This window comes from Plecotus auritus, assembly GCF_963455305.1.
Source record: "Plecotus auritus genome assembly, chromosome: 9".
NCBI lineage: Eukaryota > Metazoa > Chordata > Mammalia > Chiroptera > Vespertilionidae > Plecotus > Plecotus auritus.
The window spans coordinates 4921438-4946542 of record NC_137783.1 but is presented as its reverse complement, the minus strand read 5'-3'; the positions used below and the strand labels follow the sequence as shown (position 1 = coordinate 4946542).

The following is a 25105-nucleotide window of genomic DNA, read 5'->3' as shown; positions in this document are numbered from 1 at the left end:
CCTCTTTACTTGTAGGGCCCGAAATTTTCCCTGTTTTTCTTCTTTTTATCTTCACCACCAGTGGCCAAAGGGCACTTCACCCTCCTCTTTCCCTTGTTTGCTCCCGGAAGCTATGCGTGTTGAAGAAGGCCTCTTTCCATGGGGTCTGTTCCTTAGAATAGTGTGGACTCTGAAATCCCTCCCTGTGTCCATGTTCTGGGCCACACAGGTACTGTCATAGCTCTTCCATGTTTGTAGCAGTCTCTCCCCGGGCCACGGAGATGGCGCTCACCCCTATGTTAGTGGCTCATCACAGCGCCCGCATCAGTGGGTGTGGGCTGGGAGCCCGGGGACCCACACTGAGATGTGGTGGTGTTTCTCTCTTCACTAGCCTTATTTTCAGATTTTGGCATCCTCTGTCTCTAAGTTTTGCTCAGGGTGTGGTTTGGTGTAGAATTTTGAGAGCTTCTCAGACTCTAGTTTCCTATCATTTGGGAAGAGCTGTGGGAGGAGGTAACTGTATACCTGCCCTTGTCTTCTGCCACCTAGAGGTCAAGCGCTTACCCCGAGCAATTACTACCAAGTGGCTTAAGGGTCTCATAGTTCAACATTTTTCATTTTAATCTCTGCGTATCTGTTTTAAGGCATGTTAGAGAATAGCCGAACCAGCAGCCTAAACCTCTGAGATAAAGCTTCTATGTTGAATCAATCCATTGAATAAAAAGGTGTCAGTTTAGAAAATATTAAATAAATAACAGTACAGATAATAAATAATTTGGCACAAATCATGATGAGGGTTTGCAAGTGACTGAAGAAGTTGTAGCCACGGGTGCCACGGGCAGGAGCTGTCTGGCAGCCGGGCCTGCAGGCTGCCCAGGGATCCAGAGACACCACCGGGGCCGGGCAAGGCAATGGCATTAGCTCTGTGTCAGTGCACGTGGTGCCCTCGCAGTACACAGCCTTGGCACTTGGAGAGTAATTTTTCCTTTAGCTCTAGGGCAGCCTTGGGCAAACTACGGCCCGCGGGCCGGATCCGGCTGTTCTATCCGGTTCTCTTGCTCTCCCCTCCGCTCCTTTACTTTGAATTTATATTAGTTCACACAAACACTCCATCCATGCTTTTGTTCCGGCCCTCCGGTCCAGTTTAAGAACCCATGGTGGCCCTCGAGTCAAAAAGTTTGCCCACCCCTGGGCTAGGGGATTGCTTTTGTAGTTTACCTTTAGCTCAAGTGGAAGCAGAAACCAAATGCTCACTTTCCCAAAGGTTATCAGTTAAGACTGGGTGTGCAACTTTTGAAATACAATGAACTTGGTCTTCGGTGTCCGTAGGAGAACGCATTATTCATGTGTGGGTTATTCCTGTTGGGTTGAGAAAGCGTGTCACTTACTACGAGCAGAATGTGTTGCAGCATAAAACTAGTTTCTTGAACACAATGTATGGGTTTTGTACATTTTCAATATCAATAAACCCGTCACAATAGTTTATGACAAGATTTTCTGCTCAAATTGTTAAAATGACTGTTTTAAATCTGTAAAGCTAAGTAAATATCAGACAATTTAGGAAATAATGAGGTTACATGTAATTGATGGTGGTTATTCCTGAAGATAAAGTTTAAAGTCATCTCCTCAAATGTCCTATAAACTTTCCAGCTCCACAGGGTCTGTATTTGCAGCTGGAGTTTTCAGAAAGAAAGCAAATTTAATGAGCGCCGTGCGCTTTACGAGGCCATCTCAAGTGAAATTTTGTTCGTTTCAGAAGCGGGCGTGCTGGAGCTTCGAAGCAGCTGCGCAGGAGTGGGGCTGTCCCCAGGTGAAGGCCAGCGCCCTGGTGTCCTGGGGCCGCCGGGAGCTGGAGGCGCAGCCTGGAGGCCGCCCCCCTGCGCCAAGGCCAGCCAGCGGCCAGGCGCCACCCAGTGTGGGGGTAGGTCCCTGTTCCTGCCAAACCAGCTGGGAACCCATTTAAATATTCTAATAAAAAGCGTAAATGACCGGTGTTCTGATCCATCTGCGGCTGTGATTTGTCAACTAGGTGCCTCCGCCCGGCGGAAGGAGCCCCGCCCAGCCCTGCCTGAGATGTATCGCAGGAGAGTCTGTAAGTGCATTCACCTTCTTGTGTCACATAAAGGGTAGACTTGTTCTTAAATATTAGATCCATAAAACAAAGTTAATAAAAAAGGCGATTACGCTTCTAAGGAATGAGGGATGTAAATAAAAAGGTGCCGTTTGATTTAAGCTTTCTTAGCATTCTACTGGGGTGCAGACTAATTTGTCTCCAGCTTCAAGTTGGAAATGGAAATTGCAAATATGTTTAAAATTCTTTTTAAAAGCAGGGTTCAGGGAAGGGAACAGGCCACTGGATGGGATGAACACAGATCGTTTGAGGACATCTGGGAAGAAAGGCCTGCCCTCATTTAATTATCCAAATAAGAATCGGTGTTGTTTTTTCTCATCTCTGATAAGCTTTTCTTTCATGTGTCCATAAACTTCCCATAAACCAAAGATTTCAGGAGAAATGCGGTATTCACACCATTAATTCAAAGTCAAGGGCGGTCTAACACTGCCAGGGCCCGGTTCTCAGTCTCCTGTGTCAGGTGGAATATCATAAAGTATACATTAGCATAATCATGCCTTGGTTATTAATTTTGAGCTTATTCTAAGAACAAGTTAATATATCTTTGATAACCTCTGTAATTCTTGGGGGTTTTTCAATTTAAAAATTGGAATATTAATATTGTAATAAAATAGAATTATGTTTAATTTTACGTAGAAACCAGGAGTGTGTATAAGTGTGTGTGTGTGTGTGTGCATGTCTGTGTATTTCTGCTTTTGCTCCTTAAAGATTTTTACAGAAGCACATTGTTCTGATTTTGATAAGCAAAAGATTGAGTCAACAAATTAGATCTTCAATTGACACATTGCAAGTTATTACGTTTTACAGTGATGGGCAACGATTTTGTTTTATTCCAAGAACTGAAAGCGGGTTAGTTGTCACCTCTGTGCACCTCTGCTCCTGTGAAGTCATATAAAAACAAAGGCCCGTGTCAGACTCGCCCGCGAAGGCACGCTCTTCTTCCTCGGTGCTGTCTTTGGGAAGCTCTGCTCTCGCAGGTGGTGTGCTTCCGCACAGTGGGGAAGGCAAAGAGCCAGCACTTGAACTTACTCTGTTTAGGATGAGTCACGTGACTGCCACACGTACCTTGCAATGCAGAGAAGTAATATTTACCTTGAGAAATGTGACCCTTGCTGGGCCCATTGCTTATTGCTGCTGCCCTCCCTTCTCATCCCATTTCAGGGTCTTCCAAACCCCCACCCGTGGGGCACACACTGGGAATGCACCGTGGATCCTTGTGCTCTCAGAGCTGTGCGCTGGCGTGAGTGGCTTAAAGGAAAAAAATTTGGCTCAAGCAACTGATTGGATCATTTTGGCTAATATTCTGTTTAAACAACAGTACCTATTTGATTAGGGTTTTTCCTCCCTTTGTAATTCCCCAAGCTTGCCTCTGTTAGGTTTTATAGGAAATGAGTCTATGAGCAGAAAACCTATATTGATATGTAAATATATCAGTTTTTGGTTAATGCTTGATATTCTTTTTCATCTAAATTTCAGAAACCGACTTTAAAAAATCAGTTTCTCTCTATTTGTAGTTATTTTCAATAAAATTTCACCCAGCCTTGGGTGATTTAATATTTACACCCACTATTTCTAAAAGTCTTATGTAAATAAAGATTGAAATATGAATTCGAAAAGTCACACCTCTTGATATTTGAACAGGCTCCAGCTGTATATATCTTCTTTTTCTAATAATATGGCTACTTTCCCTCCTAAGCTTTTAAAATAATAAGACACTATTTTTGCATTTTAGAACATTGAAAGTCCAGTGTTAAATAAAGAGCAAATAGTATTTTTAGCGATGCAGGATCCCAGGGAGCAGTGCTTAACACAGATCACCAGTGGGCATAGCCCTGCATGTCAGACGGCTTCATTAAACATGCCATGCCACGCACCAGGCACACCATGCACCAGGCCACGCCATGCACCAGGCTGCGCCACGCACCAGGCCCGCCACGCACCAGGCCTCATCACACACCAGGCTGCGCCACGCACCAGGCCCGCCACGCAACAGGCCCACCACGCACCAGGCCCGCCACGCACCAGGCTGCGCCACGCACCAGGCCCGCCACGCACCAGGCTGCGCCACGCACCAGGCCACCTCAGGCACAAGTGCCTCCCGCCCGGGCCCCATCCGCACCACTGGCCCAGGGGTAGTTTGTGTGGGTTTCTTTCTTTTTTTTAAAAAATATATTTTATTGATTTTTTACAGAGAGGAAGGGAGAGGGATAGAGAGTTAGAAACATTGATGAGAGAGAAACATCGATCAGCCGCCTCCTGCACACCTCCTACTGGTGATGTGCCCACAACCAAGGTACATGCCCTTGACCGGAATCGAACCTGCGACCTTTCAGTCCGCAGGCCGACGCTCTATCCACTGAGCCACACCGGTCAGGGCTGTGTGGGTTTCTTAACGGGAATCTTGTGTGTGATTGTGAGCTTGTTTGGTGCTTTTCCCCAGGAGCCCTTCACACCCTCCTTCCCTGGTATATTTCTGATTCTAGTGGAGTATCAGCTGATCAGTTCTGCCCTGAATTCTCTCCACGTGGCTGTCTCAGCTCGGTGCCCGAGTTCCTGTTCTCCTCCTGTCCCTAAGCTTTTCCTTAGTTTTATCATGAGTCATTTCTCACAAATGCAAGGTCTTGACTGCTAACATCTGCCAGGATCTCGCCCTAGACCTTCTCACGCTAGGTCATAGTTACAATGACCACTATTTCAGTAGTCGCTGATGTTGTTCTTTATAGCAGTCACTGTTAAGGTTGAACTCATATATATTGTTATTTAGAAACATCTCTCCGCCCTGAGTTACTCTGCTCGTGTTACTGACAGTTGGAACAGAACCGTCCTCTTCTCACGGGGTAGGACATGGTATTATGTCACTCGGGGTCTCTCCCGACACCGGGCCAGGCTGCCCTTGCTCTGTGCACCATCCCGAGCTGCAAGTCTGGAAGCAGTGCCAGTGGTCGCTGTTATGGGCAGGCTTCCTTTCCTTCCTCAGAGGTCCCAACGCTGGACCGGGGCCTTGGAGCAGGCTTCCTTTCTCGGGCCAGCTCAGCCCAGAGGGTCCCCAGTGTGACCAGGAAAGCACACTGTTCATTGTAAATTCACACCCGTTAAATGGAACCTCAGAAGGCTGCCAGAGCTCTCCTGGATAATCCAGAAAGATACATGAAAGGGGTGGCATGACAGGTACGTGAGAAGGGGGTGGCCTTGTAAGACAGAAACCATGGGAAGGACAAATTGGGATGGTAGTTGAGGGGCAGGTCTGTATTCTCAGCACCAAGTGTTCGAGGGGGATCTGGCCCCTGACACCCTGTAGCTCCTCTGAGCGGGAGCCCCTCAGGGAAGGGGCCACCCTCAGATTTCATTGGGTCAGCGGGACAGTCAGTGGCCTGCTTTCTCTCAGCTCCGTCCCCCAGCTTTGTGTCCCCCGCTCTATTGTGGAGGCTGCATTTCCGGACTCCCGTGCTCTGGTTTCTGACACTGGACACCAGCGTGGTTGGAGGGGGGTGGCAGCCGGAGCAGTTCTCCCTCCTTCTTCCTTAAGGGCAGCCTCTCAGTGCCTCCCTCCAAGGTCCTAGCTCCTGCACAGGTGTCCCTGTGGTCCCAACTCCTGCTGGCCCTCCCAGCCCAGGGTGGGGCTGCCCACAGTGGGGATTGCTGGGTTGCCTCCCCCTCCCCTGTGTGGCTAAGATTTCTTCCACCATTTGTGTACTTGAATCCCATGTTAAATTTCCTGTGTTGGGAATACCTAGACTGGACCCCACCTGGGCTAATCAGCTAATGCATGGACAGTTTCCCTGGAAAAGAAAAGATAGCATTTTTTTTTTTGGTTAATCCTCACCCGAGGATATTTTTCCATTGATTTTGTTTGTTTTTTTAGAGAGTGTGGAAGGGAGAGCGAGAGAGAAACATTGATCTGAAAGAGACATATGGATCAGTTGTCTCCTGCACATGCCCTGACCAGGGCCGGGGATCTAGCCTGCAATCCATGTATGTGCCCTTGACCGGAATTGAAACCCAGACCCTTCAGTCCGAGGGCCAACACTCTATCCCGTGGTCCTCAAACTTTTTTTTTTTTAAATATATTTTATTGATTTTTCACAGAGAGGAAGGGAGAGGGATAGAGAGTTAGAAACATCGATGAGAGAGAAACATCGACCAGCTGCCTCCTGCACACCTCCCACTGGGGATGTGCCCGAAACCAAGGTACATGCCCTTGACCGGAATCGAACCCGGGACCCCCCAGTCCGCAGGCCTACGCTCTATCCACTGAGCCAAACCGGTTTCGGTGGTCCTCAAACTTTTTAAACAGGGGGCCAGTTCACTGTCCCTCAGACCGTTGGAGGGCCGGACTATAGTTTAAAAAAAAAACTATGAACAAATTCCTATGCACACTGCAGGCCCGGGACGAGTCGGCTGCTAAGCAGGACAGGCAGCGGCACCCGGCGGGCCGGATAAATGTCCTCGGCGGGCCGCATGTGGCCCGCGGGCCGTAGTTTGAGGACGTCTGCTCGGTATTCACCGAGCCCAACTGGCCAGGGCAAAGACTGCAGTTTTAAACGCAGGCCTCCCTCTGGGCCTTTGTGCCTCCCCTCAGGCTCAGGGCCTTGGTCCAGGCTCTGCGTTGGGAGTGTGGCAGAGCCAGTCCTGGCCGTGAGTCACACGGGGCGTGTTAAATTGAAAAACACAGTCAGACGCTCTACTATGGCCCATCACTGGGGTTCCTTCGCTTTCTTTTATCTGGCATTAGTGAGCTTTACTGCCCAAACTGGAACCCAACATAGAAACCATGATTGTTGGTATTACTGACCAGCACCCCACCCCCACTTCCCAACGAACTGATTTGGGATCCTAGCCTGTGTGTGGGGGCCCAGGGCAGCTGCTGAGGGAGTGGTCTTCATCAGACTGTGCTGTCCACTGTGTGACACTTACTTTTCGACTCCATTGCCTGATGGCGGGGCTGGGTCACTGCAGGGGTAGGAATCGGGGACACGCGAGGGGGTGGCTAAGGTTCACTGTTGCCCTGTAGGGGTAGCAGGAGGAGCCAGGCGTGAGGATGACTCTGATTCTGAATGGACATACGTTTTTCTGTTCTTTTTTCTCCAAGTGGGTGACCTTTAAAATATTTGCTTTATTTGTTTGCCCGCCTGTCTCATTGGCGATTGCTTTGCACGCCTGCAGCGTCCAGAAGCACGGTAGCAGAGCAGGAGTGGACCCAGGCCCGGCGGAAGCAAGACTCTGCCTGTCGCCTGTGCTCAATGCCGCAGGCCCAGGTGTCAGGCCGGGACCAAGGCCAAGGAGGGAAATGTGATGTCCTGACATAGATTAAGAAAGATCGATGTGCAGTGGCTCGCTCCCTGTGTCCTATTTCAACAGCTAGTTCTTGTCAGTCCTTTATTCTTACGTCCTGAGAGAAGAAAACGCAATCATGGAGTTATCAACAGGATTTCATTGATCATTCTGTAAGAATGGAATTGTGCTCCGTGCGTTTCCCCCTCGATGTGTCAGGGATCCTGAGTTCATCGGTCTAACCCCGTCAAGTTAGAGATAAGGGCAGTGAGGTCCACAGGGGGTAAGTGATTGGCCTGCCATGCAGCGTGGTTGAGAGGGAGGCTGGCTGCAGCTCGCACTGCGCCCTCCCCTCCTGTTCTTCTTGGCTGGTGTGTGTGTTTATAGCCAGTGTGCCAGCATCACTTCCCAACACGGGGTGCAGCGGCCTGCTCGAACACCCCAAGCAGGGCAGCAGGGAGACGGTGGGTCTTCGCGGACCTCATTCCCAGACACTGAGAGCCGCTTGGCTCAGACGCAGGGCTGAATTATTCAAACTGTGAGCGAATAAACTGGCCAAGGGGAAGCTTGGGCTGTGCCAGTGCAGCCAAACGTGAGTCCCAAAATAGATGCTTTTGAATAGACTCACTGACACAGTCTTCCGATTGAGCTTCTGATAGTGAAAGCTTTCTCGGGAATGTGGGTACCAGAAAATTAGTGTTACTAGAAAGGTTTAACTTCGATCATTGCCAGGCTCTGAAGGAAGAGAGCCTTCAGATGATGAGACGAACAAAACAAAAACCTTTCTCTAGGAGTAAAATGTTACTCTGTGAGGGGATGGTGGAATGGAATAAAAGAAGAGTTAGCACTTTAAGAAAAATGCAGCTTAGACTTCTAATAAGCATGTTAGACTAAGCGAACACAAACGTGTCCCTCCTGCTCAGAAAACATGCAGTGCACAGTTAATCCTGTACGTGAAGAGGGCGCACAAAACACACCCCTCGCCCCTGTCCTCTGTCTTGGCCTTTGCTGGGTTTGGTCCAGGGGCTGGGGCTAGGATTCTAATTTCCAGTGGAGGTGTGAGAGCCAGAGTTTGCATAAAGCTCAGAGCCTTGAAGACCTGTGTGGACCTTAGGGCTTAGAAATTCAAACACTAGCCGTGCATGGGGGCGGGCTCCAGTGTTAGTCTACCTCAGCAGCACAAGAGCCAAAAGCCAAACATTAGCATAAAACAGTACAACTGCTGAAGACATTACGGTCTTCCATCCTGACAAATGCAGGATCATCCTGGAGGCGTCCCCCCCCCGGAGCACACAGGACGCGGAGATGAAACAGCAGCACGTAAACAGACCGGCCGTGGTTGGGGATAGGGGGTCAGGAACTACAACCACCAGGAGAATACAAACCTCCAAGAATCTGAAATAATAAATGAAATTTACTGTAAAGATAAGAATTTTAATTTTTAAAAGTGCTCAAAGAAGAAATGGAGCCATAATGAAAGACTAGAACAGTATGAAGAAAAAGCAATTGGAAGATTTAAAAAAAAAAAAAAAGAACTTCTTAAAGTGAATGATATGGTCATTGAAGTTAAAGAAAAAACCATCAGATTAGACACAGTTGAAGACCAGATTTGTGAATCAGAAGATAAATCAGGAAAGTTTCTAAAGTGCACCAAGTGAAATAAGTGGAAAGCAGGAAAGTGTTTAGGAGTCAGAGGAGAAAATGAGAAGATCTATTAGGAAACCCAGAATGGAGGACTATTAAAATGGGAGAGGAAAAGAAAATAAAAAGGTTTGAAAAGAATAGTGACTTTTAAAAAGATGATGGCTGAGAATTTCCTAGAACTGGAAGAAAGCCAAACAGTTTTGAAGCAGAAGAACAAGATGAGGGAAATCACCTATCAGATATCAAGACATAAGACAAAGCTGTGATAATTAAGATGATGTGTTACTAGTCCAGCAATAGACACATGGACCAATGAATAAAGTCAAGGGCTTTACACCAACATACATGGCAGCTTATACTTTACAGAGAAGATACTACAAATCATTTGGAAATGACAAGGAATTCTACAAATTGTGCTGAGAGAGGCCCTGCCTTGTCTCTTGACCCCATCCACCCCTCTGCCTCGCCCCCAGCAGCTCAGAGTGAGCTTCCCAGACGTCAGTCTGACCTCACCTCTACAGCTCTGACGCCCAGAGCTGCTCTTCCCTGCTGCTGCTGAGGGTCTCAGGACAAGTTTTAGGTCAAAGAAGTTTGAGAAATGCTGAATCCTTTTCCTCATTTCTTTTTATTATTATTTCTCTTTCTGTAATATATTCTTTATTGATTTCAGAGAGTAAAGGAGAGGGAGACAGAAATATCAACGATGAGAGAGAATCATTAATTGGCTGCCTCCTGCAGGCCCCACAATGAAGATTGAGCCGGCAACCCAGACATATGCCCTGACCGGGAATTGAACCATGACCTCCTGGTTCATAGGTCAACACTCAACCACTGAGTCTTGCCGGCCGGGTCCCACTTCTTTTTTAAAATATATTTTTATTGATTTCAGAGAGGAAGGGAGAGGGGGAGAGAGAGAAACATCAATGATGAGAATCATTGATCGGCTGCCTCCTCACTCCCCACACAAGATTGAGTCTGCAACCGGGCATGTTCCCTGACCGGGAATTAAACCTTGACTTCCTGGTTCATAGGTTAACGCTCAACCACTGAGCCACGCGGCTGGGCTTCCCCACTTCTTGTAGATTTGCTGTGCATTAGACGAGTAAAGCCCCTGAGACTCACAGTGAGGAAACCTGTTCATTTCCTTCAGTGTCCTCTTGTAGAGAGAGCTCGTCACACACGGACTTCTGAGACTGTTGGGAAGCAGCCTGTTGGGAAGCTCAGCGCCCACAGTCATCATGGTGCTCAGGGCCTTCCACAGTCTGGGCACCGCTGGGCTCTTCAGGCAGGTCTCCCATCACTACCCGTGTGCGGCGAAATCACAGCCTCTCCAGTTCTGGAACGTTCTGACCTCATGCCGTTCTGACTGCCTGGGATGGCCTCTCCCACCCTGTAAGACTCTAGTCCGCCTTCGCGGTCCACTCGGGACACCTGGCTTTGTGTGAAGCCTTCCCTGACCCTCATCAGGTGGAATCAATGCCACCATAGCTTCGTTCCCATCACCTGAATGAGCCGTCCTGCGTGATGGCTGCTGTCAGGCCTGAGTCTCTCCTATTGGTCCCCGTGGCTTCAGGCACAACCTGCCCGCCAGGACATCATCGTGGACCTGGCTGCTGTTCTCCCCGCCGCTGGCCCACACCAGCCCTCCTGGCATCCAGGGGCCCACTGCCATCACAGTGTGGTCTCGGAGAGCAGGGCGGCCTCTGTCATTGGGCCACAGAGCCACACTGTTCCTGCTGTATTATGGCCAGGTGTGACAAAGGTTCCTAAATGCTGAGAGTCCTCTCATTTCACGGTAGCACAGTGTCTGGCCACCTGTCTGCCACCAGCCGTCTGGCTCCCCCAGCTATTCCTGCGGTGAGGTGAGGAGTCGTGAGGCCTGGTCCAGAAGACAGGGCAGAAGGCCCTGGCCGGATGGTGATGAACCGGGGCTACTTCTATGTCCCATCCCCCCAGTAGCCACTTTTGTGTTGAATCCCGATTCAGTATTTGGACATTTAAAAAATTCTATTTTATGACTATACTAGAGGACCGGTACATGACATTCGTGCATGGGGGTGTGTGTCCCTCAGCCCAGCCTGCACCCTCTCCAATCTGGGACCCCTCGAGGGATGTCCGACTGATCCTAAACGGGCAGTCGGACATCCCTCTCACAATCCAGGACTGCTGACTCCCAACTGCTCGCCTGCCTGCCTTCCTGATTGCCCCTAAGCGCTTCTGCCTGCCAGTCTGATCACCCCCTAACCACTCCCCTGCCAGCCTGATTGATGCCTAACTGCTCCCCTGCCAGCCTGATTGCCCCTAACTGCCTTCCCCTGCAGGCCTGGGCCCCCCCCCCCAATTGCCCCTCCCTTGCAGGCCTGGTCCCTCCCTTCTGCCCTCCCCTGCTGGCCATCTTGTGGCGGACATCTTGTGTCCACATGGGGGCAACCATCTTTGACCACATGGGGACAGCCATCTTGTGTGTTGGAGTGATGGACAATTTGCATATTACTCTTTTATTAGATAGGATAGATATTTTTATTCTCCTTTTTCCTCAGAGGCAAGAGGAGAAATAACATTTATTAAGAACATTCTACATACGGGCACTGTAGGAAGTGCTTTAACTATCTTAACTATAATATTTTTATATTTATAGGCATACCCCGTTTTATTGCGCTTTGCTTTATGGTGCTTCGCTGATACTGATTTTTTTTTTTTTTAACAAATTGAAGGTCAGACCCTCCACCAGCAAAAAGGCTCAGATGATGCATAGTATCTTTACCAATAAAGTATTTTTTAATTAAGAGATATGCATTTTTAGGCATAGTGCTATTATTACTTACTAGGCTATAGTACAGTGTAAACAACTTTCATGTGCACTGGGAAACCAACAGAGTCACATGATTAGTTCTATCGTGATACTCGCTTTATTGTGATGGTCTGGACCTGGCCACCGTGTCTCCGCGGTCGGCCCTGTACACTCCGTAAGCACGCACCTGCCTCAGAAATGAGGCCTCATTCACCGGGGTAGCCGGTCACTTCAGGGGTAGCAGGTCTGTGTGTCGGTGAACACGCAGCCACAGTAGATGAATTTCGTCCATGAAAATTAATTCCCACGTGTGCTGTTTTATCATCTTAGGGCCACTTTAACCATACCGAGACTCATTAGAAGATGGGAGAGGAACATTCCGACTTTGGTTTGAACCTCCATGTGATGGTGAACGTAAGCCTCTTACGGATGGGTGTGGGTGCACACCTGTGCCATCATCCAGGTAACCCACCGCCCTCCGCGACCCAGCCAGGAGGACCCTGTCACTTCAGAGACTGCGGACCGCTAGCACCGTCTGAGCCGTCTTCCCATGCGTCCCGGTGGAAAGGAGATCGATTGTGTCATTGAAAAGTTTTGAAAATTTCAGTCATCGAATTTCCTGTGAGGTTGGAGAACCCTGTGGCTTCTGAACCACATCCCGACGTGGCCTCCCTTTTGTACTTTCAGTGGCTTTGTGGGTGTGTCCAGGGCTGCTTGTGCATTCTTTTTAATGAAGACTTATTTTTATACTTAAATGCCCTATCATCTTAAACTGAATCTTACCAAATGCTGGTGTCCAAGCCATTCTGTGTGATTGTGCCCCTGAAGTTCATCAGGCACAGGGCCCCTTTGACATTAAATGGCAGTTTCTCATTTTCTTGGGTTTTCGAAGTATCGGCTGACTGCGGTGACCGGTGTCATTTGTCCTGAGCTGGAGGCTTCCCGGGGTGTCCCCGTCACCTAGGACAAGGCCCTAATAAATGGAGCTGGTTAAGGGATTGCTCTCGGTTCTTCCCCTTCCCGAACCAGAGGCGGACGGAGCCCCTGAGCCCAGGTGATTTCATTGTGTTACCCACGTGGGCCAGTTCTCTGCCGGCCGCCAACCCTCCTTGGTGCTCTGAGGAGCCCAAACCATAAACAGTCACAATGTGTAGTTGTGGAGGGAATGCACATTGGAAAGACAGACAGAAGGGGACAAGGAGCCGAGGACACTAATAAATGCCGTCAGTGACCAGAACCGCTGGAAAGGAAGCTGGCGCTCCAGCAAGCCAATGGCCAAGGCAGTGGCGGGAGGAAGGGGGGACCTTGGGGGTGCAGGTCATGGGGGAAGGGGTTCCTGCTCCCAATTGGCCTGTCCCCCCTGGCCAGTGGATGGGGGGCCCACAGACTGGGGTCCATCCTTGGTTTTGGTGGGTGGGGCCAGGGAAGGGACACAGCCAGACCAGCCTCCCCTCGTCCTGCTGTCCTCCAGCTCGGAGAGGGAGCGGGACAGTCCATGATCCACAGAGATGGAGGCAAAAACAAATGCCACTGTGCTGAGCCCGAGGGTGACGCATGGACGAGAGAGCTAGGTCCTTGGGAGGATGCTGCGGGCACTGTTGGGGCCTGAGGCGCCTCTGGGAAAAGCCGAGCTCTGGAGGCCCTGGGCCTCCCCATTGCCCACTATTTCCCTCCTAAGCACCCAGCCCGCCCGGGCCTTGAACAGACCCTCCGGTGTCCTGAGTGGACACAGGATGAGAGAGAGCAGATTGCCTTCATGACCCACGCAACAGCTATGACACTAACGCAGTAACATAGTCAGTGCTTAGGTGCAGCCAGCATTTCTCTGGCACGGCCTTTGACGGACACCTGATTCCCATGATGACGCCGTGGGCATGTTCCAGCCTCGCCCACTTTACACATGGCACCAGGTCCAGAGAAGCTGCGCCATCTGAGGCCACTCAGCTGGTCGGAGGGCTGCTCTCAGACCCCACCTGGGATCAGCAGGGGTCTAGGCCAGTGGTCGGCAAACCACGGCTCGTGAGCCACATGCAGCTCTTGGGCCCCTTGAGTGTGGCTCTTCCACAAAATACCATGGCCTGGGCGAGTCTATTTTGAAGAAGTGGCATCAGAAGAAGTTTAAGTTTAAAGAATGTGGCTCTCAAAAGCAATTTCAATCGTTGTACTGTTGATATTTGGCTCTGTTGACTCATGAGTTTGCCGACCACTGGTCTAGGCCACTCAGAGCTGTGATGTGACAAGCCAGGTGAGCATCGTGTTCAGAAGACACGCCTCTTCCTTGCAAACACCTGGGTGAGAATGTGTGTGCCTCTCCTTGCAATCAAAATACTGCCTGTTTCTAGAATGCAGAGCCTCAAAGAGCAAGAGTGCGCAGATACGCACACACACCTGGGAGGGGATGGACACTGCCCACTGCCCACTGCCCTTCCCTGGGCAGGTGAAGGGACTCCCCTGGGGAGACAGAAGTGGCCCGTTAGGGAGATGGGAAGCCCCACCCTGTGCGGAGGCGTGATGATTAAGTCAGGCGCTCTCATCCGCTCGCTGTTCAGCGGGTGCCTGGCTGGAGCCGCTGGAGCTGCCTGTGGCCTTGCAGCTCCAGAAACACGCCCAGCCCGTCCCAGGGGCAGCTGGCGGCAGCGCCGCCCGTGACTGACACGGAGATGGCAGCTTTACACGTGGAAAGGAGCATGGCCGGCTTCCTATCTGAAGTATGTTTCCCCGGAGAGACCACCACCGTTTGATCTATTTTTGATTAAAATGTAAAAATTAAAAATTAAATCAAATGGTGTAACTCCTTGGGGAAAACACACTTGGGTTATGAAGTATTCCCCACAGTAACCTTGAGACTCTCCGACAGCGTTGTCACATCCGTGGGTGGTCCTCGTATGTCCCACGTAATTAAAACGAATTGCCTGCCTTCCCATGTATGGACGGTGGGCTGGTGCCTCCGGGGCAGGTCCTGGTGGGGGAGGCGCTGGTGGAGGGGACAGGGGGTGCTGCCCAGCCAGCCGGGACCCCACGGGTGTCCAGCATGGCCCCTCCCCCTGCCAGCTCCCTGGTGCGGTCTCACCCGCTATCAACAAAGGTGCTCCCCGCTCCTGCTCAAGCAGCCTAGGCCCATCTCAGGTAACAGCAGCAGTGACGGACATGGCCCAGAAACAAAGCAGGCGCCACTGGATTTCCTAGGAAAGGTGCTTTGCAGAATGGAATCTAGGACTTATTTGCATCCGACGACTTTGTCAGTCTTCCTTGGCACCTGGGAAAGCCTGTGCTTGATGGGATCTGGGCAGGCGCCTGGCAAATGAGACGCCAGCATTTGCATCCACGCTACCCACGGGCACACGCATGACAGGATGTGACTGAGCCGTGACTTTATCTCCACTGGTGTGGGATGTGACTGGGCATGGGTGGCTGCCTAGTGACCCTTTCCTGATGCCACCGAATAACGACGTTTCTGGAGTGAAGGGTTTAGCGCGGCACAGCAACGCCGTGTGGCATCTCTGAGTGAGTGAATGTGTGAGGGTGCCGGGCCCAGGGGTGGCCCCAGAAACGCTGAGCCCAGTGTGAGGGCCCCGGGGCTGCGGCTGCTCTGTCGCCAAGGGCACACGAGTGGGGCCCACGCCGTTTTAATCAGCCAGTGTCAGACACTTGACTCGTACATTTCCCTCTGGTCTCGAAGGTTCTGGCAGCAGGTCTGGCTCGTGCACGTGGTTAGTTACAGCTAACCCAACCTAATAAACAGTGATTCCCCTATCGAATCTGATACTGGTTCAAGTTCAGTTTCCTCCACGTGATACGGTCCCGCCTTCCTTCCCAGGGCTTCTTTTCCTTCCTTCGTGGCCACTTGCCTTTCTCACCTTCGCATGTCTCCTCCGGCGAGCGCCACGTGCCTGAAGATGTCTTCCCCGTGACAAATGAGAAGTTCTGAACTGGAAACCAGTGCGTGCCTGGAGCCCCCTCGGGCCCTCCTGCCACCCGTGGGCTGGACACCTCGGGACCCTCACCCTCTCCCTACGCCTGTACCTTCTGGAAGCCAGCGCTGCGTGCCTTTCCCTGTCAGGAAAGAATTAAAGACAACATCTAGGGTAGGAAGCAATTGTGGAGGGTGCAAGTTTCTGGCCAGGCAAATAAATTGGATTTAAGTATATTACAGTCATAATCTTTTTCTGCCTCTCTCCAGACGGTCTCTGTACATGGAAAAATGAGAATGTATTCGCAGACAAAGCGTGACCTGAGGGAGAAGCCTGCCGGAAGCTGGATTTTCAATAACATAAGACAATAAAGCTTAGACGCCTAACCTGCTGCAATATGGTCAGAGCATAAAGAGCTTAGCTGCTAATAAAAGGGAAGGGGTTTCCCCTCCCGCCTGACGATGCGGACCCCCCAGAAGGACACTTCATACAGATCATAATGGGTTAGCTGGGATCACGCAGACACCAGGCCCCTTGTTGACCGATTGTCTGACACTTGTCACCTATGGGTCTGATATTAATAAGTTCCATGTTGATTTCCTTGGGGTATTTTTGTCCCTGTAATTGCACACCTTCCTGTGGTGACCCTAAGTGCAGTGACATGTGGGCTACAGGTACTTGATGGCAAGATGCATATGCGTCACTCTCTTCTTCCGGGCTGTGCCCTCCGTGCCATGGCACCTCCCTCGGTGGACAGAGGACAGTGCCAGCTGCCCCTCCCTGGGAGGCCAAGCATCCCAGCTTCTCTCACAGCAGGGGGAGTTGGTGAAATTCAGGATCCGGAGTGATTTTCCTGAGTGTGTTAGCCTTTCCAATACTTTATCAGGGGATTAATGGTTGCCAAGCTGTTCCCCAGACAGTGTAATTGAGGCAGATGTCATGAATGTACCAGGTGAGTGTGATACATAAAGACAGCCGGGAGAGGGGCAGTGCTTGGATACAGATGTTCTCTGACCTATGAGATGCCACTGAACCAGAGCATGGCTGCAGAGAACTGTGACATCACACACACTTCCTGCCTGTCTGCCCCTTCTGGGGGGTCCCACGCCACAGCCTCTCCACCTGGACTGTCTGGTGGTGGCAGGCTGGTCCATGCCTTACTTATCCTGCCAGGCTCTTCTCCTTCATCTGCAATTTAAAATGACGTTGAAGCCAAGTTTTCCAGAACATTCTACGTCTGCTAATTCCAGGCGTTGCTTCATCCCTTGAGCTGTACCTTGGAGAGCCTGCCCCATTCCACGGGGCTGCATCTCTGTTGAGGTTTCATTCCCGGGGCAGTCCCTACTGAGGAGAGGTGCATATGGGAGGGCTGATGCTCCTGGGGAGCCACACTGCATGCTATGCACTGCCATTCTCCGGGGACCCCACCCTGGTCCACTTGGAGAGGGAGCAACACGGCACAGTGTGCACTCAGGTGGGCTGCAGGCCTGCCTCACGGCCAAGTCCCACCGAGGGGACTCGGGACACTTCCACCCTGATTCACAACACTTACGGAGCTACGTGGCTTCTCCCTTTGATCGTCAAATACAGACCATGGAAACGCGGGTGTTCACAGGAAACGTGGCCATGAGGCAGCTGACGAGGAGAAGAGGACGGAGCTGCCCCCCTCGGTGAGGCTTAAGGCAGGGCTTTTAGAAACGTCCAGGCCCTGGTGTTGGGGGACTTGAGAGGGAGCTGCCTGCCTCTGGGTCAGGTACTGTGGCTCCAGGTGTCAACGCTGAGCCACAGACAGGCCCACAGAACCCTCCAGCCATGGTGGCAACTCTCCCATGGTGCTTATGTTTCTATGACGGGAGGTCCTGAGGTCTGTGGGTGGTTCCTATAACCTACTGGGCTCAGAAGGCCAGAGCCCAGGACCCACATGGGCTCCTGGTCAGAAGGCCTGGCCTGGGAAGTACCATCGGGTGTGCCAGCCATGCCCCCCAAGACTGATCTTCCTGAGCTTCAGTGTCCTCACCAGAATATGGGATAACAGGTGCCATTGGGCAGATCAACTGAACTCAGTGCAGCTTTTTTATTTGTTAATAGTTTGTTGATTTTTAGAGAGGAAGGGAGAGGAAGAGAGAGAAACATCAAAGTGAGAGTGAAACATTGATCTGCTGCCTCCTGCATGCCTCCTACTAGGGATCGAGCCTACAACCTGGGCATGTGCCCTATCCAGGCATCAAACTGGCATAGGACGACACCCAACTGCGTCACACTGGCCAGGCCAATTGCAACCTTTTAATAGAAGATAGTTCTCAGCCTTTGAAGGGCAGAGTTATGGAATTAATTGTCTCCCCCTGAATTTCATAGGTTGAAGTCCTAACCTCCAGTACCCCAGAATGTGACTGTATTTATGGATAGAATCGTTAAAGGCAATTAAGGTTAAATGAGGTCATTGGGGTGGGCTCTAACCCAATATGGTCATTGTTCTTGTAAGAAGAGAATAGGACACACACACACACAGAGGGAAGACCATGAGAAGACAGAGAGAGGAGACGGCCCTCTATACACCAAGGACAGAGGCCTCCGAAGAAACCAAACCTGCTGATACCTTGATATTGGACTTCTAGCTTCCAGAACTGTGAGAAAACAAATTTCTCTTGTTTAAGCCACATACTCTGTGGTATTTTGTTATGGCAACCTGTGCAGACTAATATAGGCAGGTTTTCTGACAGCTGCCTCTGTTCTAAGCCTTTATTCCTCAGTCTCTTCTGAAGGTGTTTCTGTCACTAAGTCACATGCTCAGGGGCCTCCCAGCCTTGTGACAGGAGAATGGAACGCCTGTGTGGTAGAAACAAGCATATGAATACAAGCACAAGCCAAGGAAGCTCATGCTGGACCTAACCCTCTTGCAAATAAAAACTACAAACTCTGGTCAGAAAGAAAAATAACAACCTCCACTCATGTCTCTGGCTGACCCCTGAACCACACACGCTTTAAGCAAGTTAGCTAAAGTAAAATATCTCATGTGTGATTTGTGCTTATACTAAAGACACAGAGTTTTCACACTAAATCCAATTGTGTTAATTACTTCCTAAAACAACAACAACAACAACAACAAAATCAACACTCTCTCTGGGGCATGATAACAGACTTCAGACTCTCCACAATGTAATAGCCCAATACATCCATTCTAGGATACAATCTAAATTTGCTCGACAGGAAGAAACAGGAAAATGTGACCCAGTCTCAAGAGAAAAGTCATTCAACTGAGAACAATCTGAGATGACTCCACGGTGTTGGAATTAGAAGACAAGGATTTTAAATATTATAACTATACTTTAGGAAGTAAAGAGAAATATGCTGGCAGTGAAAGAGGGGGAAAGAAATCTCAGCTAAGAAATTGAAATCATAAGAATATGAACTACATGGAAATATTAGAACGGGAAAAAAAATAATAACAGTATTTGATTTTGAAAATTCAGTGAATTGACTTACTACCAGAATGGAAATAAGAGTCAAGAGTCCATGAACATGAATATAGATGATCCAATATGACAAAGAGATAACACTCTGAAAATAATGGACAGAGCCTTGGGAACGTGTGGGACAATATCAAATGGTCTAACACAGTGGTCGGCAAACTCATTAGTCAACAGAGCCAAATATCAACAGTACAATGATTGAAATTTCTTTTGAGAGCCAAATTTTTTAAACTTAAACTATATAGGTAGGTACATTGTTATTAACTTAATTAGGGTACTTCTTCAATCGCACTGTACGTGCGCGCCCGCACGTGGTATTTTGTGGGAGAGCCACACTCAAGGGGCCAAAAAGCCACATGTGGCTCGCGAGCTGCAGTTTGCCGACCACTGGTCTAACATCTATCCAATTTGAGTCCCAAGAAGAGAGGAAACAGAGAATGTAGTCGAAAAAGTATTCAAAGATCTAGTGATCAAGAAATTTCCTAAATTTGACAAAACACATAAATTTGAGTTTCAAAAAACTCAGTGAACCCCAGACAGGATAAATAGAAATAAACCACACCTAAGCATCCTAATCAAACTGCTGAAAATTGAGAGAGAGAGAGAAATCTTTAAAGCAACCAGAGAAAAACTATACACATTGTACTCAGAGCAGTGTTATTTGAATGACTGCAGATGTCTCATCAGAAACTATGGAGGCCAGAAGGCAGTGGAAGAATGTCTTTAAAGTGCTGAAAGAAAAAACTGTCAACCTAGGATTCTATCATCAGGGAGAGATAGTATCCTCCAAAAATAAAAATACTTTCCAATTAAAGAACACTTAGTGACTCTGTTGCTATTTATAAGAAATGCTAAAACAAGTTCTTTGAAGAACAATAAGACAAGTTGGAAATTTAGATTTTAGGGAAGCAATGAAGAGTATCAAAACTGGGAAATATGCGTAAATATAAAATAACTTTAAAATCTTAATCTCTTTGAAATACATAATACTGTTTTAATCTAAAAATTCCAATATTGTCTTCTGGGGTTTACCAGGTATGTGGACATAATATAAAGGGCTGGGGAGCAGTTGGACCTATACAGTTATAAGTTTTTTGTATTTTACATAATGGTACAATGTTAACTCTAATGAGAATGAAAAATTAAATATGTGGGATGTTCTCCAAGATAGATGACCACAGGCTGGGCCACATATCAAGCCTTAATAATCTAAAGGATTGAATTCATGCAGAAGATGTAACCTGACAATATGGAATCAAATTGGAAATCAAGAACAGGAAGATGCCCAGGAAGCCTGCTGTGATAGACAGAATCATGAATAAAACCCCACCCCGGGGTGTCCTGTCCTCGTCCCTGCAGCCTGTGAATCTGTAAGGTTCCGTGGCAAGGGGAATTAAGATCGCAGGTGGGATGAAGGCCACTCTGCTAGAACCTAGAGATTGGATCCTGCATTATTCCAGCGCCCTGTGTCATCAAGGGTCCTTGAAGTGGGAGAGGGAGGCAGGAGAGGAAGTCTCAGTGATGTGATATGAACAGGACTTGACCTGCTCTGCTTGCTTTCGGGATGGAGGAAGCCACAGCCCAGGAGTGCAGCCAACCCTGAAGCCGGTGGAGGCAAAGACATGGACTCTCCCCTGGAGCCTCCAGAAGGGTTCCTGCGCCTTTTCCTCTGTGTTCCCTGGGTCAGGCAGAGCCAAGGATGCCTGTCCAGCATCCAGGAGATGATCTCCAGAGGGCCCGACTTGCTCTGAGCCCACTTCCCGCTCCAGCCAGGCGGTGGGCCCAGGAGAGATGGGTGGTGATGCCAGTGAGATCAGGCCCTGCCCTTGGGCTTGGCCGAACAGCTACTGCCCAGCTCCCTGCCCAGAATCCCAGGCTACAGTGCAGAGCGGAGGCCAGGGAGGGCCACGCAGCAGCTGCCCAGGCTCCCAGTGGTGGGGTTGCTGCCACATCTGCTGGGAGGCGGTAGAGCAGGACTGAGGGAGAGACCTAGTCCTCAGTCTGGGGTCATCGTCATTTCTGTTTATCATCAAGGCCCATAACCACACCTGGGGAGTGGACAGCGCCGCGTGAGTCTGGCCCTTAGGAGGCTGTGGCTGCTAAACTTCACAGCAACACAGCTGCACTCAGACTCAGTCCGTTCAGGCCTATGTTAGCACAGTGGCTGCTCACCCACCTCCTGCTGACCCGAGGCAGAGCCACAGCCAGCCTCCTGCCTCCTGCCATCCAGGGGGCTGCTCACAGAGCCTCAGGTGGGGGGAGTTCCCCACTGTTCCCAACGCCCAGCGGGTTTGCTGGAGAAAGCGACAAGCCCAGTGGAGCTGGGCACCCAGGCCTGGCTCACTGAGTCACCTGCTGTGCGAGTCACTGCCCAGCCCCCTCGTCACAGCCATCACACCAACAGCCCTACTTCTCACGGGGCCCACAGGCACATGGCTGCACTCTCCCTTGTCTAGTTCAGTGTGCACACCCAGGGTTTTATCGCCTGAATCTGGTGCCCAAACTGCCTGCTGCCCCTCTGGTCACAGCAGCTAGGGATGGAGCTCTAATCCAAATTTGAACACTGGGATCATTTACGCCAATTCTTGGGAGCTGCGAGGGGAAACATTTCAAATTAAGGAGAACATTCCAGTAATCGGGAGCCCCTGGAACCCCCAACACAGCCATTTCTAAATGCATTCAAAAGAGAGAAAAAGTCTCTCCAGGAACGCCCCGTGAAATCGCTGGGCAGAGAATATGCTGCAGATTCTTGGGAAGAAGGATGTGAAGCGCTCAGAGGTTGAACGGAGCCGGAGGAAGCCCTGGCAGCGCTCTGGCAGCACCCAGGTCCTGCCCGCCCGAGGCCTACGGCACCTCCCCCCCAGGACCCCCATCAGTGCTCATGAAGCTGAGTCCTGGACCCTCGTGCTGAAAATGTGCACACTCTCGAACCTTTGGACCCAGGTGGCTTCCACAAACGTTCATGGGCACCATCCACCTGGACACATAGACTTTAAAACACATTTGTCTCGGAATGTGGCTGGATACCACTCAGTCAATTTCAAACACAATTTCAAGGACAAATAAGTGAGAACAGTGGGTAGAGCCCTCGGGGAGCAGCACTCTCGAGGGAGGAAATGGACCCAGGGCCCTCCGTGGGGCGGGAGCTCGAGACAGCAGCTGTCAACCGGGAATGTTCAATGACCTCGTAGGGAACACGGAATGGATGAGTTAACCAACCAAGTACTGCCCACCACCCGGTGCTCCTGTGATTGATTAGCGGAGGCTCCTTGGAGGTGCTTCTGAGTGTCTGTGGGTAGAAGGGGTGGTCCTGAGCCTCTGACCAGCCCATGTCCTCTGTGCTCATCTGTCAGGAGCCCAAGGGTGGTGGGGGCCCTGCTGCCCGCAGGTCCTCTCTGCCCATAGCTAGTTGGCCCTGCAGGGCATTGATCCGGGGGCATCCCTGGGTCTAGACCAGTGGGGCCCTGCCCCGCCCCGCCCCGCCCTGCCCCGTGATGGGGGAGCCATGGCGCTCTCAGGCGTGGGCACGTTTGGGTTGACTTTGGTGAATCCTGAGCGTGCTTTGACCTGAGCACCGTTTCCCCTGGAGATGCGCTGCTCACCGCTTTACTTCCCTTTCTCCTGGGGAGGGTGCAGGTTCTCCCACCCCTGGCTTCTTTCGTAGCCGCCTGAAGCCAGGACATGATGGCTTCACGAACCGGCTGCAGACGAGGCCGCGCCTCTGGTAGTGAGCACTGAGCACACCGCGGGGTAATGAGGCTGGGAAGTTTGGGGCGATGCATTTAATGAATTTTGTGTTAAGATATAACAACACAGCTGCCATCATTTGCATTTCACAGTGTATGCAGAGCAGGTGTTTAATACTTAACGCATGGAATGTTTAGATGAGGCGATGTAGTTGACACCTACCATTGGAGGACAGAGCTTCAAATGCAGGGAAGTCTTCTTCGAGCCGCAGTTTGGAGGTTTAGACTATGAAGCCTCCAGATGGGCGGGGGGGCGGGGGGGCGGAACAAAGACCTCGGCGGAGACAGCTCTGCGCCTGGGCTCCACGCTGCTGGCCGGAGGGACTCCCGGGGCCCCGCAAGCCGCCTCCATCCCAACTGACCGCCGCCCTTTGCGAATGCTTCACCTCATCCAGAGGAAGCAGTGGGTAAGTTTTTCTCTCTAGCAGAGACAGTTCCAGAAAGGCACCCGTCCCTTGCAGGGCTGATACAAGGAGTCAACACAGTTCTGACCACCCCGCAGCCTTCTGTGTATTAGCATGTCTCCTGTGCTCTGTGGGACTCTGCAGTGTGCTTGTTATAGCTTATTTCCTAAGCAGATGCACCTTAAGAACAATTTATTGGGGTATTAATACCTCTTAAGGGAGACATCATCAGCCTGACTAGAAAACGTGATTATGGGAGAGTCCTGGGGAAAATCTTACATAGCAACAAAGTCAGTAAAAACCCCCACATGTGGTCCATGTGATGAAAGCAGGATATTTCCCCAGGCCATTGCTGAGCCGCCTCAGCCCCGGCGCACACAGAGCTGGCCCCTCCCACCCGGGCCCCACGGTGCTCCCCAGCCTCTGCCCAGGGCCCCCTGCCCCCTGACCGCAGCACATGGAGGCCAGAGCCACCCGGGGGCAGCCATGTGGCAGGACAGACCCATATGCAGACTCCGTGGGGCCCATGTGAGGTGGGAGGAGCCTGGGCAGCAGCCTCCTGGGTGCAGGTGGAGGTCCCGGTGCCAACCTGGAGAGGGCAGGAGGAGGCAGCTAGCGTTCTCGCCAGCGTCCTGTCTATGCGTCTGACACTGAAGGCTGGAGCCCCGCCCACCTTGCCTAATTGACAGCTTCCCACTCCCCAGCCCTATGGCCTTGGGCGGATTTCTCCAGTGCCTCAGTTTCCTCCTCTGTAAAATTCGATAACAAGTCCGGGATGTGAGTGAGAACCAATTGTAGCTCAAGGGGTGCCCAGGTACTTGCTGCGGACGCGGGCTCTCACAGGACAGGTGGCCGCAGGACTGTGGACAAGGCCTGCATCGCTGTGGGCCTCTGAGTCCTCATCTGCGAAGTAATGATAATAATAACAATAACAATAATACGTTGTCATAGTAGTTAACACGGTGATGAGCGGCAAGGCGGACACCTGCCCAAGGCGATATTTGGGCAGGAGGGGGAGCTATTTGGGCTGAAGGCCCTCCAGCCCCGCGGACCCACCCTGGTCGCTGCCCAGCCGGTGGGCTCATTTGTCTGGAGAGGCAGGCCAGCGGCAGCCTTGGCTGAGAGGCTCATATGCAAAATAGAGATCATGTCCTAACCCCATTTGTCATATGATCAGCGCTCATGACAGCGTATGGCACCGTCCAAAGGAAAGATTTAGCCCTAGCAGGGGAATCCGTCAGCGTTGTCAGATCCATACAGGCGTCCTCAAACTACCGCCCGCGGGCCACAGGCGGCCCGCCGAGGACATGTATCCGGCCCGCCGGGTGCCGCTGCCTGTCCTGCTTAGCAGCCGACTCGTCCCGGGCCCGCAATGCGCATAGGAATTTGTTCATAGTTTTTTTTTTTAAACTATAGTCCGGCCCTCCAGCGGTCTGAGGGACAGTGAACTGGCCCCCTGTTTAAAAGGTTTGAGGACCCCTGCTAGGAGACCTCAGACTGAGCACACTCCTCCGCGTGCTCTCGTGGCTTCTCGGGTGAGGAGAAACCAGTGCCCCAAGCTTGCCAGGAATTCCTTTTGTTGTGCTGCGAGGACTGTCTGCTTCCTAATCCCCCTGCTCGGCCTTCTCCGACCACCCCGGGAACGCTGAGGCTGGACCTCGGAGAGGCCAGCCCGAAACCAGTTCGGGAAGAGGAAAGATGCGCGGAAGGAGGCCGCCGGCTTCAGATGGTCCCTTCTCCCCAAAGGTGCTGACCTCG

The 25105-nt window shown here is 50.9% G+C and overlaps 1 protein-coding gene across 6 annotated transcripts in view; it reads left to right on the top strand.

The window, feature by feature from the left end:
* Positions 1-25105, top strand: part of LOC308234419 (uncharacterized protein C10orf143) — a 43336-nt gene that overhangs the window by 5748 nt on the left and 12483 nt on the right. The window contains exons 2-5 of one of the 6 annotated variants that reach the window (XR_013959054.1): positions 1736-1900; positions 2009-2071; positions 15634-15901; positions 15997-16118. Coding sequence is in view for 4 of the 6 variants with exons in the window: in XM_080642078.1 (XP_080498204.1) it covers positions 1736-1900; positions 2009-2071; positions 3272-3391 (348 nt within the window). In the remaining 2 variants the exon portion in view is untranslated. Of the gene's footprint in view, positions 1-1735; positions 1901-2008; positions 2072-3271; positions 3723-12146; positions 12694-15633; positions 15963-15996; positions 16119-25105 lie in introns of those variants that run through there. The other 5 variants (XR_013959055.1, XM_080642079.1, XM_080642081.1 and 2 more) reach the window with 5 other exon arrangements.